The 17,646-nt window shown below is 47.3% G+C and overlaps 1 protein-coding gene across 1 annotated transcript in view; it reads right to left on the bottom strand.

The window, feature by feature from the left end:
* LOC138498460 (histidine N-acetyltransferase-like) overlaps nt 1-16,941 on the bottom strand; it is a 63,301-nt gene extending 46,360 nt beyond the window's left edge. Inside the window, exon 1 of the mRNA XM_069622371.1 lies at nt 16,150-16,941. Within this exon, the coding sequence (XP_069478472.1) occupies nt 16,150-16,338 (189 nt within the window). The 5' untranslated portion in view covers nt 16,339-16,941. The remainder of the gene's footprint in view (nt 1-16,149) is intronic.
* Nucleotides 16,942-17,646: the final 705 nt, after the last annotated feature.

A 17,646-nucleotide genomic window follows, 5' to 3' on the forward strand; every position in this document is an offset into this window, starting at 1 on the left:
CATTCTTTTGTTAATTTGGTGTATACAGTAGTTTATTTTAAAACGACCAAAAAGTAAGTCAAAACATTAGTGATATCTGTGTCCGGTTCGCGGACAAATTTCCCTGTTCGCTCCGCGGACAAGTCTCTGATAGGCTTAGAAGGCAACGTGGTGTCCGCGAACGCGCCCACTGATTGGATGGTGACAAGCGTGAAGTGCGCCATCTTGGATTCACAGACATCGGGCGGTATACGCGGACGGGGTAAAAACATATTAAAAAACACAACATTGCACTTGTCAAACCTATCAAATAATCTCTGGGGAGGCAAAGGGTGATGAGGATTGGATGGAATGTGGCTGCAAGAAGCAAAAAAAAGGTGTTTTTTATCATAAAAGTCCGCAAACAGTCCGGATGCTCGCGAACAGTCTTGTGAAGTTCTCGGACACCTCTGCATTACAGGGTTGGTGAAAAGCAGTTCTCGGATGGCTTATAACTTTGGCACCCCTTAACGAAACAACTGCATGAAATTTTGCAATCATATTTTTGACTTGATATCGAATGAGTATGCAAAGTTTGGTGGGATTCTGCCAAGAGGGGGGCCGCAAAATTAGAAGGGGATCCCAAAATAATGGAAAGGCTTATAAATGAGGTGCCATTTGACAAATCTACACTTAAATTGGCAAATTGCTAATATATCTAGATATAAATATTTTTGCAAAGTTTGCTGGGATTTTGTCAGGAGGGGGCAAAATTAGAGGGGGGGTCCTAAAATATTGCAAAGGCTGATTAATGTGGTGCAATTTGACGAATCTACACTAATGTTTGCAAAAAGATTTTAGATCTAGATATAAATGTTTTTGTAAAGTCTGAATGGATTTTGTTAATTTTGGGCTAAGTTAGAGGACTATTGTATGTGCATACAATTGACACTTTTGAAAAAATAAAACGTGGGTGGATTTCCAGGAAACTTGTGGAAGGAGCATTGGGAAGGACCTTAAAGCATGGTTTTGCAAATGTGCTGTGTTTTATTTTTTGACAAGTGTCATAATGTAGATACAAAAAATAGTGATATACCTTTGGTGACTGCGGTGTAGCCTGTGGCCATGGGCATTGACCACATTGTCTGGGTCCTGGAATAAGGTCATGATCCGGACAATCTGACTACTGGCCATGACCATGAGAGACAACACATGGGGTTAAAGTGGCCGTGTCCACCTGGGACCAGCTTTGTGGTAAAGTTATTCGAACGCGGGATAGCGTTGAAAGGGAAGAAAAATGTGCTTGTGGTAATATGGTCATAGGGTTCTCTCTTCACCTTCTGCAGGCTGCCGTGGAAAGCGAAGAGGAGCCCTGTATGGAACCCCGCAATCCCTTTCCATGGTAGCCATCTTGGAAAAGGATTTTCCTTCCTACACCTTGGAAGACAAATCCTTTTTTTTAGCACCCCAGGTTCCCGCTTTGGGAACCTGGGGTACTAATGGCCTTCATCCCCCATTGCAGTGGCTGGAATGGGGGGATAATGGTCCGGAGACCTCGATATCTACCCTTGATTCGCTTGGGCTGACGGGCTGGTATCCACTGTTCCAGTCCATGGAACTGGGAATGAACGCCACAATATTCTCATTAGCATAGCACAAAATGCTAATGTAAATGGTGGAAAATCTTATTTAGTCTATGTACTTTACTGAGAAAATTGAAGTAGATGGAGTCTATACGGTGTTTTTTAGTTCTATTTTTTAACTGTGAAAGGTGGTTCCTAAAGGAACATTTCTTTTGTTTTTTTTGATGTATTTATTTTTTTGGTAGGAGAGCTTAGAACTAAAGGTGGGGAGGGAAAAGAGGGAAGAGGCACCAAGCACTAATATGGAGGGGCAGGTGAACAGGTGAAGATGTTGCACATGTGTTACTTCCAAGGTAGCGGGCAGTGTTTCTTATGCTCCTTGATTACCGCTTCAAAAGCACTTCGAAATTGCTTCCCTCTGCAGAATGTTGTGTTGTAGTATATACAAAGGACTGTTGTCTTAAACAAATATGGATCAACAGCCTCTTTTATTGCTTGCAAGGTAGCTGGTGGGATTTTGTGTCCCACTGAAGTAGGCTGTGTGGTTACAGTATTGGTTGAGGAAGATGAGGAGGAGTAAGAAAGCCTCCTACTTGCTCAGAAAGAAACATTTCTGAGAGCATTATAGTCAGTGTATTTGGCGTGGCAGCACATGGAGGTGGTCCCGTTGGAGTACAGTCCAGGGAGTCTACGAATGAGTAGTGCATTTCACTTTGGCAGCTTTAGCCTTTGGTACATTCCCAACAGTGGTAAAGAACTGCCACACCCATGATTCTCTCTGGGTGCTAGAGGTAGGCACTTCCTCTACCTCATCTTCTTGGTCCTCTTCATTGTCTATGGAAGTACTATGCTTTTTTTGTTGTGAAGGTCCTCCAGCTGGTGGTGGTGGTGGCTCTTGGGGAGGAGAGATGGCAATATCTGGTGCCATCTTTAAGATAAATAGTAGTTTTGCAGAAATTCTTCCAAGTATGTACTGTGTACTAGATTGTTAATGGGTAATGAGTAAGAATATGTGTAGGAGCTGTGGAAGGGACATTTTGAAGTTGAAAGTTCCTATATCAGTAGAAAATGCAGTTATGAATGGTCCGCAAAGCACAGATCTGATAGAAAAGTGCAGATGTATTTCCGGACATGTCATCATGCTGCGGGCCAGCCTATGGTCATGTGGCACTTTCCGGAATGTCTGCGATGAAGTCAGATGTTCATGGACGTCTACAGACGCAATATCAGTTGAAAAAGATGCAAAAAGTGTATAGAAGTGTTAAAAATTATGCTAGAAGGTGGGAAATGCCAGAGTTTTAAGGTGAAACTTTGTAAATTGCACACAAATATTGCTATATTTGGCAAGTATGATATTAGTAAGTTGTAGGAAAATAGCATGCACTGGTAAAAACCCATGAAATTCACTGAAGAAACTTTGTTAGAGGGAGGTTATAGTTAAGTTGCACTAATAAAAACATATGAAATTCAATTAAAAAACTTTGTTTAAGGGACGTTACGGTTACAAGTAAAACCGTAAAACCTCAGAAATTCACCAGTTATGGTACGCTAAGCAACTATAGCTCACGCCACCACCGTGCACTGCTAAGACTAATACCCAGGACATCAAAGATGACATCACAAATGGCACATATGAAATTAATTTTGATGAAAACTCCCTGCAAGGGGTTGTGTTCATAAAGTTGGTAACAAGATGTCAGGGGTGATCGGGAAACCTATCATGAACTACTTAATGTATTAAAGAATGTACTCATCTAAACAACATTGTATTGGAGTGTTGTTGTTAAAACAGGGACCTAATTATATATAAACATTGGCAATGGCTGCAGCATGCACCATAGAAGTACATTTATAATCTTGTAATTTTGGAAAGTACAGTAATGAATGCTATTTTATGTGAGTTTTGAGTAATGTTAAACATGTACTAACTAGCTAACAATTCAGGACTTACTGCACTTGTGCTAGTAGACACAATACATATGAAGAACCACAATGCATACAAATCAGAGGCACATACAGGGAAAATAAATTAAGGAAGAAAGAAACAGCATCATCAGAAAATGTTAATAACAAAGTTTATCTTCATGTATGCAAATGAATTGTGTCTTTGAGGCCTGCTTATTTCCCCATGTATGTGCACCATCAGCTGAGACCAAACCCTAAGGAACGTACTTTAAGAATTTAGGACAAGGTTAACATCTAGATATATAGCACCGTTTCAATTTTAATATTCTGACTGCCAGTGAGCAAAACCACCTGGCCTATACATATCAGTGAACAAAAACAAGTGGCCCAGATATGTAATGTTATCAGTGAGGTCCTCAATTACATTTGTGATGTTATATTTGATGTCCTGGGTGTTAGCTTTAGCAGTCCACAGTGGTGGTGCGAGTTATGGTTGCTTAGCTGCCCATATCTGGTGAATTTCTGAGGTTTTTTGGTTTGACTTGTAAACATATTATCCCTTTAACAATGTTTTTTCATTGAATTTCATAGGTTTTTATTAGCGTAACTTAACCATAATGTCCCCTTAACAGAAGTTTTTTAATTAAATATATATTACATGGCCACAGTAGTGGCCATGTAGTTATGGTTACGTTGCTGTTTCCATAGGAAGAGCACTTTTTGGGCGGCTTATAACTTCGCTCTCCCTGGAGAAATCCTCACCAAACTTTGCAAAAAAAGTATTTGGGTGACTCTGAATTTCTTTCCAAAGTTTGGTGAGGATTCGTCAAGGGGGGGCAAAGTTATAGGGGGGGTCCCAAAACTTTTTTTTTCCCCATAGACATATTGGGAAAAAAACTTTGCTCACGCCTACAGCCCAAACCGCTGGACGGATTTACATCAAATTTGCGGCAGGACCGGCGGCTTGGTCCCGAAAGCGTGCTTTGCTTTATTTGGTGTAAATCCGTCCAGTAGTTCTTTTAAAAATGACAAAAATGTTAGTGAAAAAAATTAGTGATATCTGTGTTCGCTTCGCGGACACAAGTCCCTCTTCGCTCTGCGGACAGGACGGTGATTGGGCCAGCAGCTTGCGTGATGTCTGCGGAGATCTGATGTGCTCTCTCATTGGATGCGGTGAAAGCGTGCAGTGCGTCTGGCTTCAGAGACGCCCATCTTTCTTTCCCGCATGAGAGTCTTTGTCAGGTCAGAAGGAGCGTGTCTGACTCCTGTTCCTCCCACCGCCGCTCATGCCCCATGTCTGCCCCACCCCCCGCTCATGCCCCGTGTGTCCTTTCTGTCCCCCCCGCCCCCGCTCATGCCCCGTGTGTCCTTTCTGTCCCCCCCACCCCCGCTCATGCCCCGTGTGTCTCTATCCCTCCCACCCACCCCCTGCTCATGCCCCGTGTGTCTCTATCCCTCCCACCCACCCCCCGCTCATGCCCCGTGTGTCTCTATCCCTCCCACCCACCCCCTGCTCATGCCCCGTGTGTCTCTATCCCTCCTACCCACCCCTTGCTCATGCCCAGTGTGTCTCTATCCCTCCCACCCACCCCCCGCTCATGCCCCATGTCTCGTTGCTGTTGCTCCCCCCCGCTCATGCCCCGTGTCTCTCTCTGTTACCCCCACCCCCCTCATGCCCCGTGTCGCTCTCCTGTTTCCCCCCCGCCCCCCGGTCATGGCCTGTGTCTCCCTGCTGTTGCCCACCCACCCCCCGCTCATGCCCCGTGTCTCTCTCCTGTTCCCCCCACCCCCCCGCTCATGCCCTGTGTGTCTCTCCTGTTGCCCCCACCCCCGCTCATACCCCGTGTCTCCCTGCTGTTGCCCCCACCCCCCGCTCATGCCCCGTGTCTCTCCCCTGTTACCCCCCAACCCCCTCTCATGCCTTGTCTCTCTCTCCTGTTACCCCCCACCCCCCTCTCATGCCCCTTGTCTCTCTCCTGTTCCCCCCACCCCTCGGTCATGCCCCGTGTCTCCCTGCTGTTGCCCCCCGCTCATGCCCCTTGTCTCTCTCCTGTTACCCCCACCCCCCTCTCATGCCCTGTGTCTCTCTCCTGTTGCCCCCCACCCCCCACTCATGCCCCGTGTCTCTCTCCTATTACCCCCCACCCATGCCCTGTGTCTCTCTCCTATTACCCCCCACCCCCCGATCATGCCCCGTGTCTCTCTCCTGTTGCCCCCCACCCCCGCTCATGCCCTGTCTCTCTCTCCTGTTGCCCCCCACCCCCGCTCATGCCCTGTGTCTCTCTCGTGTTACCCCTACCCCCCAGTCATGCCCTGTGTCTCCCTGGTGTTGCCCTGTTGCCCCCCACCCCTGCTCATGCCCCGTGTCCCTCTCCTGTTACCCCCTACCCCCCTCTCATGCCCTGTGTCTCTCTCCTGTTGCCCCCCACCCCCGGTCATGCCCCGTGTCTCCCTGCTGTTGCCCCCCACCCCCCGCTCATGCCCCATGTCTCCCTGCTGTTGCCCCCACCCCCTGCTCATGCCCCGCGTGTCTCTCTCCTGTTGCCCCCCACCCCCGGTCATGCCCCGTGTCACCCTGCTGTTGCCCCCCACCCCCCGCTCATGCCCCATGTCTCCCTGCTGTTGCCCCCACCCCCTGCTCATGCCCCGCGTGTCTCTCTCCTGTTACCCCCCAACACCCTCTCATGCCCCGTGTCTCTCTCCTGTTACCCCCCACCCCCTCTCATGCCCGTGTCTCTCTCCTGTTGCCCCCACCCCCGATCATGCCCCATGTCTCCCTGCTGTTTCCCCCCACCCCCCGCTCATGCCCTGTGTCTCCCTGCTGTTGCCCCCGCTCATGTCCCGTGTCTCTCTCCTGTTCCCCTCCTCCCCCCGCTTATGCCCTGTTGTGTTCTCTTTATACACCTCGCCTTCCCTTTCCATGGTGGCCATCTTGGTAAAAGATTTTCCTTCCTGCACGGCGTCCCGGTTTGGGAAGAAAAATCTTTTTTTTACCACCTGGGGTTCCCACTTTGAGGACCTAAAATGCTAGTGGTCTTCATCTATTGAAAAGGATGTTATGGTTAAGTTGCACTAATAAAAACCTAAAAACCTATGAAATTCAATGAAAAACCTTTGTTAAAGGGACGTTATGGTTAAGTTGCGCTACTAAACCTATGAAATTCAGTGAAAAAAACTTTGTTAAAGGGACATTATGGTTCCAAGTAAAACCGAAAAACCCTTGAAATTCGCCAGTTATGGTAAGCTAAGCAACCATAACTCGCGCCACCACCGTGCACTGCTAAGACTACCACCCACGACATCAAAGATGTGGGAAACCCTATTCAAACTTGACAACATGAAACTCTACGGTTATTCGTCTTTGTTTTTTTTTTCCATTCTTTCATGATAGTTCTTTGTTGCTTTCCTTGACAATAATGCCTCTAAACAGTCAGTCTGCTTTTCTATCTGCCATTTTGAAACAGATTAGCCTCAATGAGATACAAAGTGCTGTCTGTAAAAAGTATATTGCAAAAATGTGCAAATTGTGTAGCAACGTTTTCAATTTCCGGCCAATGCTCGAATCAAAACGGAATTGTTGCTGGCTTTTTTCAATAATTTAAACACCCTCACACCAACAATCGAATATTATCCACGCAGGAGAATCGTGCATTTTCCAACCGCGTACTTCAGCTAAAAAAGTTGTAAGAATGCTTGGTGCATGTTATTTGTAAATGGCACGTATCAGCAAATATTTCTTAAGGGTACAAATGTACATATGGGATTTAAATTGCATAATAGGGGCCAGTGCTAGAGAGCAGCTTTTGGACTGTGCACATTTGCAATTAAGTGCATAGTGCATATATCATACTGAACTGCAGCATCTATACTATGCAAATAGGCATCAAGGTACATAGTACATGTACAATGCAAAACGCTTATGCTATATATTAAGGCATATAGGTCCCGGCGCCTGCAGGTGAGTGTGATCTGGCCCCGGCCCCCTGGCCTTGCTATTAATGCCCATTTTCCTGTTTTAGTACCCCCCAGCCCCTTTGTGCACCGTGTGTCCTCACTTCCTCCCTGGAGCCAGCTCCCGCCTCCCCGCCCGCCCCCATCCCTGATAGGCGGCTTGTATTGTCCCGATGGCCTGGTGTTGTATCCCAAAACCCGCGCGCCTCTTTAGGTCCCGACGCCTGCAGGTGAGTGTGATCTGGCCCCAGTCCCCTGGCCTTGCTATTAATGCCCATTTTGCTGTTTTAGTCCCCCCCCAGCCCCTTTGCGCACTATGTGTCCTCGCTTCCGCCCCTGCATCCATTTAATCTCAGGAGCAGGCAAGTGCAGCAGCCCCATAACGACTCCATTTTGGGCCATTTGTTGAAAAATACGATCCCAATCCCCCACGTGCTGTAGCACCCCAGCGACCACGTCCTTGCCTTGAACCTCCCTCCTGCCTCCCAGCACGTCCGCCCCCTCCCATTGGCTGATTCATCTGGTCTTAACTGACCCTCCCAAGGCAGCCCTCGGCCCAGCAGCCCCTGCGGCTAAGGGCCCCAAGGCAAAGAGCAGCTCCTACTTTGGCGGCTCCAAGACGTGTCTACAGATGTCCGCAGGGGAAGCCAATGAAGTCAACAGACACCAACAAAACTGTGTCTCATGGGTGGGGTTTAGAGCAATCACTCTACTCCAGAAAGCCCCCACCACTCTTCCTTACCTTTCGATAACGTAGACTACCATAGACTTATACCATTCATACTTAGAGAGATTTGTGACCACCAGCCCAAATCAATTCATGGCTGGACTGTAAATGTTGCATTGCATAACACACTTATTTACTTGCCCATGTTGACTAATGTAGCATCTAGAGAGAACTGTGAAGATTGGCCGGCGTCACATCTAGAGGGAAATGTGAATGTTAGCATGTGCCACACTTAGATGGAATTCTCAACTTAGCCTGCATCGCACCTAGATAGTAATGTGAATGTTAGCATGGGCCACACTTAGATGAACTTAGATGGAATGCTCATTTTTAGCCCACGCCGCACCTAGATAGAAATATGAATGTTGGCTTGTGCCACACTTGGATGGAACTCCAAATGTTGGCATGCATCACATCTAGATAGGATTGTGAATGCTAGCATGTTCCACACTTAGATGAACTTAGATGGAATGCTCAACTGTAGCCTGTGTCGCACCTAGATAGAAATGTGAATGTTAGCATGTGCCACACTTAGATGGACTTAGATGGAATAGCTCAATTGTAGACTGCGTCACACCTAGATAGAAATGAGAATACTTGCATGTGCCACACTTAGATTGCATGCTCACCTTTAGCCCGCATCACACCTAGATAGAAATGTGAATGTTAGCATGTGCCACACTTATGGACCTAGATGGAATGCTCATCTGTAGTCTGTGTCGAACCAGATAGAAATGTGAATGTTAGCATGTGCCACACTTAGATGGAATGCTTAACTTTAGCCTGCGTCACATCTAGATAGGATATTGAAGACTAGCAATTGCCACGCTCAGATGGAATGGTGAATAATAGCAAGCACCACAGCTAGACATAATTGCAAGGCCACCATGCCAATTAACTGATCCACTAACAACTTCACCCCTCTGCATACACCTCTCAAACTCTAACCAAACACAGCCACAAACCTACAGCACAGCAATCCGCACAAACTTCACTACACTGCAAAAACAAGACAAACCACACAGACTCGCACAACAGCACACGATGACTACTGACCGTAAAACACCCCAAGCCCAGCCAACGGACCCACCGGGCTGTGGCTGCCAACAGCACATCACTGCTCGCTTGCACTTTTCCACCTAACTCCCACTAACTCACCCCCCCCCTTCCCGTTTTCAGAGCCGCCAGAGCGCCAGGGGACCACTCCGGTGGTGATAGTGCACTGTATAAATATCCTTTAACATTAACATAAATACCATCTCGACTAGCTATCATTACATTGACAGTGCTGGTGCTAGATAGCAGCATGTATATTGTGCAAATTAGCAACTGTGCAAATCAGCATCAAAGTCCATGGGGCCTAATGGGGAATGTTTGGCGCTATTACTGCTGGCGGTATTAAGGCCGGCGGTAATGGTGCTGAAAATGATCAAAATCGCTGCGGATTTGCCCCCAGCTCAGAGCTGTGGGTAAATCCACCAAGCCTGTGATTTGGCAGACCCTTAAATGCAGCGGTAATAGCCTTACCGCTGCATTTAAGGGTTACCGCCAAACTGGTAATGAGGCAGTTTGTGTATTATATACTTAGCGATGCAATCATACAACTATTTAAGACATATTTGTCAAATATAAATATCTCGAATGTTTCAAAATACTTGTTGATTTTATGCAAAGCAGCCAAGCAGTACATTGATTCTATTTACCCCTTCCCCTTTCTCATAGGGGTATTTTGAAAGACTACAATCAGAGTGTGTCAGATTGTCAATCTATCCGAAAATAATTGTGTATAGTTATTGTAGGTTTTGATAATTTGCTTCGCTTAGTGAGACAAGTGTGAATATTTTATTATGATTAATACTTTCTTTTTTGCGAAAAAACACAGCACCCACCATCCCCCCTTCAAGATATCTTTAATTTTTTCTGGTTATCTTCAACAAACTTAGGTGGAATTAATAAACATGCATCTTGCACAGAGAGAGCAAGACATAGAATGAGAAAGAGAGACAGAGAAAGAAAGGCAGCCCAGAGAGAGGGCAGAGGGAGCGAGAAAACAAGGGTGTCAGGGATAGCGAGGAAGGAAGACAGCACAGAGATAGTGGAGTGAGAGAGAGAGCAAGATAGAAAAAGAGAGCGGGAGGGAAAGATAGAGAAATGGAATAAGATAAAGAGGAAGAAAGACAGCACAGAGAGTGGAGTGAGAGAGCAAGATAGAAAAAGAGAGCGGGAGGGAAAGATAGAGAAATGGAATAAGATAAAGAGGAAGAAAGACAGCACAGAGAGTGGAGTGAGTGAGAGAGAGAGAGCAAGAGAGTGAGAATAAGAGAGTGGGAGGAAGAGAGAGAGACATAAAATGAGATTGAGACAGGGTGGAAGAAATACCGCACAGCCAAGATGGTATAGGGAGAGAGGGAGATAGAATGAGAGACAGAGAAAAAAAGGAAGCACAGAGAGAGGAGGGAAAGTTAGCGAGAGAGAAAGAGGGCAGGAGAGAGAGCGAGGAAGAAAGACAGCAAAGTGAGAGTGGAGGAAGAGATAGTGCAAGAGAGAGAAAAAGAGAGTGGGAGGGAGAGAGACAGATCAAATGAGATAGAGCAAAACAAAAGGGGAGGGCAGGAAGGTTTAGAATTAATCTTAACGACTTGCATAGCTCTGGGCAACCCCCAGACCATCGTTCTTTACCTGCCAAGTCGAAGAAGGGTTTAGCAGAAGGGATGTTACCAAGCAGTTTGGGCAGGACTGCCATTTCTGGGGTGGGTGCAAGTCTGATTTGCATATGGTCTTTCCCCTTCTGTAATGACTTGGCAGTTGAAGAACTATGGTCTGGAGGTTTGCCCAGAGCAATGCCAGAGGTTAGGATTAATTCTAAACCTTTGAGCCATCACCTCTTTTATTTTGCGGTAGTCAGCCCGAGTGGGACCATGTGACGAATCAACTTCCGGGGGAACCAGTGGTCCAGTGATGAATATCGGTTTATAAACCATCAATCAGCCCCACAACTCTATTACACCACAAGGGATCTGAACCCAAGCAAATTATAAACCTACTTGTCCAATTTTGGTAACGTGGACAGAACAGCAGGCTTATCTCTGCAAGGTCGTGGATCATTGGTTAGTTGCAACACAGCGAAAATACAGTTATCACCCAATGAAAAAAGGGACTGTCCAGTCAAGGTTGTACACACTACAAAATACAACCCACCCACTAAAGAAATGCAGAGGACAGACAGTTTCAAGAAGGAAAAGGGAAGCACTTTGGATTTTGACAGGAGGGTAGTTGGTAAAGTAATTAATCGCACATGTTTCAACACAAAGGGACCGCAATAGGTCAGACAATATCACTAGGGGCATTTGGAGAAGGACCAGAGGGACAGAACCACAATATACCTTGTGCTTGTAGAATTTCTTGGTGCTCGACAGGGTCGAGTTGGTTTGAGGGCCCTTTACAGCTCCCGCAACCGAGTTCTAGAGGTGCAGACAGCTGCAGGGATTAGGTGGCAGGCAGAATGGTGAGTGAGTCTGGACAGACAGCTGCAGACTGGCCTACACGGCCGCTCAGGGTCAGGAATCTTTGGCTCAGTGCTGGTTGGCGGGTCTGAAGCACTGGTTGAGGCATCTTGGACGATGTTAGCAACTGTGACATGACAACAGTCAGCGGTGCAGTCGGCTGCAGCATGAGGGGATCAACTAGCTCGAAAAAATATCTTTTAAGGCGTACGCTGGTTGATGCACTCCTAGCTTCTTCACTGGGCTTGTGTCGTCCTTTAAGGTAGATGGCCCAAAGCTGTGGAGAGTGTTGCAGGCTACAGCCTTTTCCTTGGTTTGGTTCAGAGACTCCCTGGCACCTAGGAAGCTTGCTTGCAGGGCCTAGTAGGGCACGCTGTGTTCTGACTGGGTACTGGATCTGGAGCTGCTGGAGTGTCCTGTGGATTCAATTTCTCCCTCTGTTCCTTGAGAGATGTTTAGAGGAGGGATCTTGCTTCCCTCTTTGGAATTCCTGACCTTCCTTCACTGACAGAAGGTGTAAAGCAGACTGTACCTTTAGCCAGTGTCCAAATGAGCTCTTCTTGTTATTCCTTGCAAAGTCTTCAGATGATTTGCCCAAAAGAGGGACTTGGCCCTCTTTTAAAGCAAAATGGGCAACAGCAATTGGTGTAGGCTCTGCCTACCTTAACAAACCAATCCTGGGTCCCCACCAGCAATCTCCTGTATGCGTGAGTTTGTAACCAGAGTGCTTTGCAACAGAAAAGGTAAAGGGGTAAAAACATGTAATACTAAGACCCACCCAACTTCCTGTCTGTTGTGGATCAAAGTGTCTCTCTGGTTCATTGAGCTCTCTGTGGTTCCTGATTAAAGCGGCAGGTCTCCCTTGAAGCTGCGGCGGGACCAGAGTTTTGGTATCCGCCAAATCACATACTCATACCTTCTCAATGGTATCCCCCTGCTGGGATGACTACTGTAAACACATGGACCAGACATGACAGCTCACTGTCATTGATACTTTAGGGTGGGAGCTGGCTTCAGGTTGACACAGTGCATATGAAAAGGGTGTTGGGGGGTTCCTGTCCTTTGTTAGTGCTACAACCAGGCCTCCCGTGGGCCTGTTTGAATTATCTCTGATTAGTATGTGAGGCTGCCACCAGCAGCTAACAAAGGAAAGTACGGATCCATAGAGCCTGTGTTAGTTAAATAGGCTGGCCATGGCAGGAGGAAGGTTTTGCCCCCCCTTCAGAGATGCCATGATGTACTCTTGGCAGTCATATTCCAACTAAATATGACAGGGGGGACAGCACCTGTAGCCTGTGTCCACCCAGAGTACACGGGTCTATGTGTATGTCGTGCGGAAAGCATAGGAAAATGTGTGTGGATTAGCCCCACAATTTTTCTGGAGCATGCATTACCATCATTCAATTTAATTAAAATTTCATAAAAACGCCCATGCAAGTGCACACACACCGTGCGGATGGTCAAATTCCTCACAGACGGGTATGCCCAGGCGTGGGTCCCAAACCTGCTAGGCCTCGAGACCCACGCTCCACCTCCCTGATGGCACCCATTGATTATTAAACCTTTCTGGGGTTGCTTGTAGTCTCACGCAGAATGAATGTAACCAATCAGGTTGGGCTGGACAGCCCCTTTTGGGGTGGGACCAAGCATGATTGCATATGTTGTTTCCCCTTTCTGCAATGACTTGACAGGCTGAAGAACAATAGTCTGGAGGGTTGCCTAGAATAATCAGCAGAGATTTAAGATTAATTCTAAACCTTCTAGCCATCACCACTTTTGATTGGGTTTTAGACTATCAACAGCTACGATCTTCTATCTGCATGCCTTTGGGTTACAGATTGTTACCCTACTTCCTCTTTCCTCATGCACTGTCGGTTGTCATGGACATTTTTCAAACCTACTTGGACCTGGCTCGGAAACCTACTGGTATACTGTACAGGTATACATAAACCCATCGTATAAGGGGTGCTTGATGTCTGTTTCTTGATTACTAACCATCCGTTTCCTCTTACTGCAGCCTTGAGACACATAGTCAGTGACTTCCTCTCTATCTACCCTTTGTCCCAATCTCTGGCGGGTTGCTGTGTGAATATTCTCCTTCCCCAGGCCTGCTAGAAGTGTTGATGGAGTTTAACATCGTGACCTGTGTGGCTGTTCCTGATATCTAGGGCACACTACTTTACTGCATTCATTTTCATAAATGTAAACGGTCATAAAATACTGAAAACACCAGAACTATTGACTTTGCGAATGCTTCATAAAGAATGTGGTAATATACAGATATATTATCATCAATTGCATTTAAAAATGGCAAACACGCTGCGCCCTACCCTAGGAAGCTATCATAGTCACAGAAATCCTCTGGAGAACTGGGAAAGGGAACAGAGGGAATGAAGGCATTTGGGAAAGAAGCACTGGGGAGTTGAGGATCAGGGAAGGGCCAAGAGAAGGAAGCATCATGGAAGGAAGCACTTGGGAAGAGAGACCCTGGAAGGGATTAAAGGGAAAGAAGACATCGGGGAAGGAAGCACCTGGAAAGAGAGACCTGGGGAAGGGAACACTTGGAAAGGAGGCATTGGGGAAAGATGTACCTGGATCAGGGGGTGCCAAGAGAAGGAAGCATCGTGGCAGGAAGCACTTGGGAAGAGAGCACCTGGAAGCGATTACAGGGAGAGAAGGCATTGAGGAAGGAATCAGGTGGGAAGAGAGACCAGTGAAAGGAACACAGGGAAAGGAGGCAATGATGAAGGTAGGTGTAGGGAAGAGGATCAGGGAAAGGAGCCAAGAAATGGAAGCATTATGGTAGGAATAATTGGGAAGAGTAACCTGGGGAAGGGATTACAGGGAAAGAAGGCATTGTGGAAGGAAGCATTTGGGAAGAGAAAATCGGGGAACGTTGCCAAGAGAAGGAACAATCGTGGCAGGAAGCACTTGGGAAGAGAGCCCCTGGAAGGGATTTGCAGTTAAAGAAGGCATTGTGGAAGGAAGCACTTGAGAATAGGGAACGCAGGGAAAGGAGGCATTGGGGAACAAAACACTGGAGAAAGGAGGATCAGGGAAAGGAGACAAGAGAGGGAAGCATTGTGGCAGGAAGCACTTGGGAAGAGACACCCGGGGAAGTAATTTCAGGGAAAGGAGGCATTGTGGTAGGAAGCACTTGGGAAGAGAGACCCAGGGAAAGGATTAAAGTGAAATGAGGTAATGTTGCAGGAAGCATTTAGGAAGAGAGACCCCGGATGGGTATACAGGGAAAGAAGGCATTGGGGAATGAAGCACTGGGAAATAGGGTATCAGGGAACGGTGCCAACAGAGGGAAGAATTATGGCAAGAAGCACTTTGGAAGAGTGCACTGGGGAAGGGATAACAGGGAAAGAAAGAATTGCGGAAGGAAGTGCTACAGAAGGGAAGATCAGGGAAGGGACCCAAAAGAAGGAAGCATTGTGGCAGGAAGCACTTGGGAAGAGAGCACTGAGGAAGGGATTACACAGAAAGTAGGCATTGGTGAAGGAAGCACTTGCACATAGAGGATCATGGAAAGGAGCCATGAGATGGACACATTGTAGCAGGAAGCGCTTGGGAAGAGGGCAACGGGGAAGGGAGCAGAACAAAGCAGCTCACCATTCATTGCAATGAATGAGGTCTTGAACGCAGCACTGCCACTCACCTCACAGCTGTCCTTGTCCCCACCATTCACAGCTAATCTGATGGGGTGGAGAGGAATCCCCCCACACTTTATGGTAACCACGGATGCTCACTCCATCCCCGAAACTGCAAACCAGAGTCCCTTCAAGGAGTTTCTAATCCATGGAGAGCGCCTGCACTCTATGCCCACTTTTCTTGCGCCAAAGAAAAGCAGGGTGTTTTCTAAACAAATCTGCACATGGATGAGCGCCATGTCAGCGCCATTGCAGATCTCCATCATGATCATTCGTGCTGGGCATAGATTACTCCTGATTCAATGCATGCAGAAGTGAAAGGCTTTGGAAACCAGCAATTCTTCCCAGGTGGCCGAGCAAGCGGTTGGGCCCTTTCACACTATTCTCTGGGCCGGGCGAGAATGAAGTCCTTGGAAGAGGAGTCCATTCACAAGGAGGTGGCGACCTCCTAGGGACAGGGCATCAGGCAGCTATTCTATTGCCTGTGGCTGATGAGGGCTGGTCAAAAGCACTCTGGGAATATCCGTTTTTGCAAGTTGCATTACCCAGCAGCTCCCATCTTTTAAGCTACGCACCAGCTTGTTACTATGGTGATGTCACAACAGTTAACTTGTGGGACTATAGTTTGCAGAGAAAGAGCGGAAACCTATGTACAGGCAGAACAGTGGAAAGAGAGAGCTGGGGGACGGGGCGAGGTGGCAGGCATACAGGGGATAAACAGAGAAGGTGGTTTCGGATCGGAGATGGGAACGGTGGGGGAGGAGAGTCAGGATGAGCTGATCCCTGAGCCAGACCTAAATCATGTTTGGTGTTGATGTGGGGCCATGGGGATGTCCATCGCAGGCACAGCTCATTGGGTCACTCACCACTTGCTCTTTCCTTTTGAGTACAAACGTCCTCCGGTTGGTGTCCTGCAGCCAGCTGTGGTATCGTGAGGGTAAGTAGTCCCATCCTCGGTACACGTCTCCAGAGATGGCAACAACCCCCTGAAAGTCCTCTTCAGTAGCAAGACAAAAGTCCAGCTGAATGTCTTTCCCATTGTTGTGGTCAGCCATCGGTCCGGCACAGCGCTTGCCACGCTCTAAAATACAGCTCTCTCCGTCTGATATACGGCTCCCACACCAGTCTTTCGAGTAGGGCTAAGGCCGTTCTTACCCTAGGTCTCAGAGGAAGAGCAGGACTTACAATCTGGCAGGCTCTCACACTCTGTATGGCTCACACTCTGCAGGGCAAACACTCTCCCTCTTGTCCCTAGGCAAGCACTCACACGGCGTGCAGGGCTATTGCGCTCTATGGCGCTCACATAACCCACTGCGTGTGCTTCACAACGTGTAACACTGGTCCACACTTATATGTAAGCCACATACGGCTCTTATATGTGGAGCACTACCTGTTCCACCCTCTGCTGCTACCTTTGCCCACATGTGGAGACAACTGTAGAGCAAAAACAATGATTAATAGGTGTATTGAAGTATGTTCCAAACGCGCACCCTTATCTTAAAAATAGATGGCGACACTAGCACTGTTGTGCACGCAGATTCTAGATGGAGGTGCCTGCCAGAAGTGTAGGCGGGGTGTACAAAGAAATGCTGAGAAGGGCAAAGGACCTGAACTTCACTTCGCAATATTACCAAGACAATGGGAGCGCTGCCAGAACTGGCGCCACACCACAGGAAACCAGCGTCAGATTCATCTGGAAGACGTTCGCTGAACGTAGCTCCAAGGTCACCGTTATGCGTGCGTGGGCGTGGCTCGCAGGCAGACTTTTTGAGGCAGTGAAGGGCTTGCTCGTGTGCTGTTCGCGAGGGTCTGAGTATAAGCCTCCTCTCCTTAGGGTGGACCAGGAGGTAGTGCATTTCCAATACATGTGCATTCAAATATTAGATTATAGAAGGCAAATTCAAAAAAGGATGATTGATTAAAACAGAGTGGAATAATCGTTATTTCTTATGATAGTTCTAAAACGTTTTGACAAATAGATGTTTCTTGCTTCCAATAATCACAGTGTGTTTAAGTACAGGAGTGCAATGGGCTGGGTGTAGGTGATGGCAAGGGCTACCTTTTCCAAATTCCAAGCAATAAGGTGCTTCCAACACAGGAGTTTCTGCTGATAACCACCAAGCATCCTGCTAAAAATCAGTGAATGACTCCAGTTCCTTGAAGCTATTTAAAATATACTGCACTTCCAGACTCAACACCTGCAGATACCACTTCCTGGTAGGTTAGGCTACTGCAGAATCATACACAAATCATAGTGTCATTATTGACTATAAAAGGTAAAGACTGCTGCACACCACGGTCAACAGGAATGCTTTAGAGCGAGCCTCTGATTGTCTGGAGTCCAAGTGTTTCCTTCTCAGTAC

This window comes from Ambystoma mexicanum, chromosome 1p (assembly GCF_040938575.1).
Source record: "Ambystoma mexicanum isolate Mex_15411 chromosome 1p, UKY_AmexF1_1, whole genome shotgun sequence".
Taxonomy (NCBI): Eukaryota; Metazoa; Chordata; class Amphibia; order Caudata; family Ambystomatidae; genus Ambystoma; species Ambystoma mexicanum.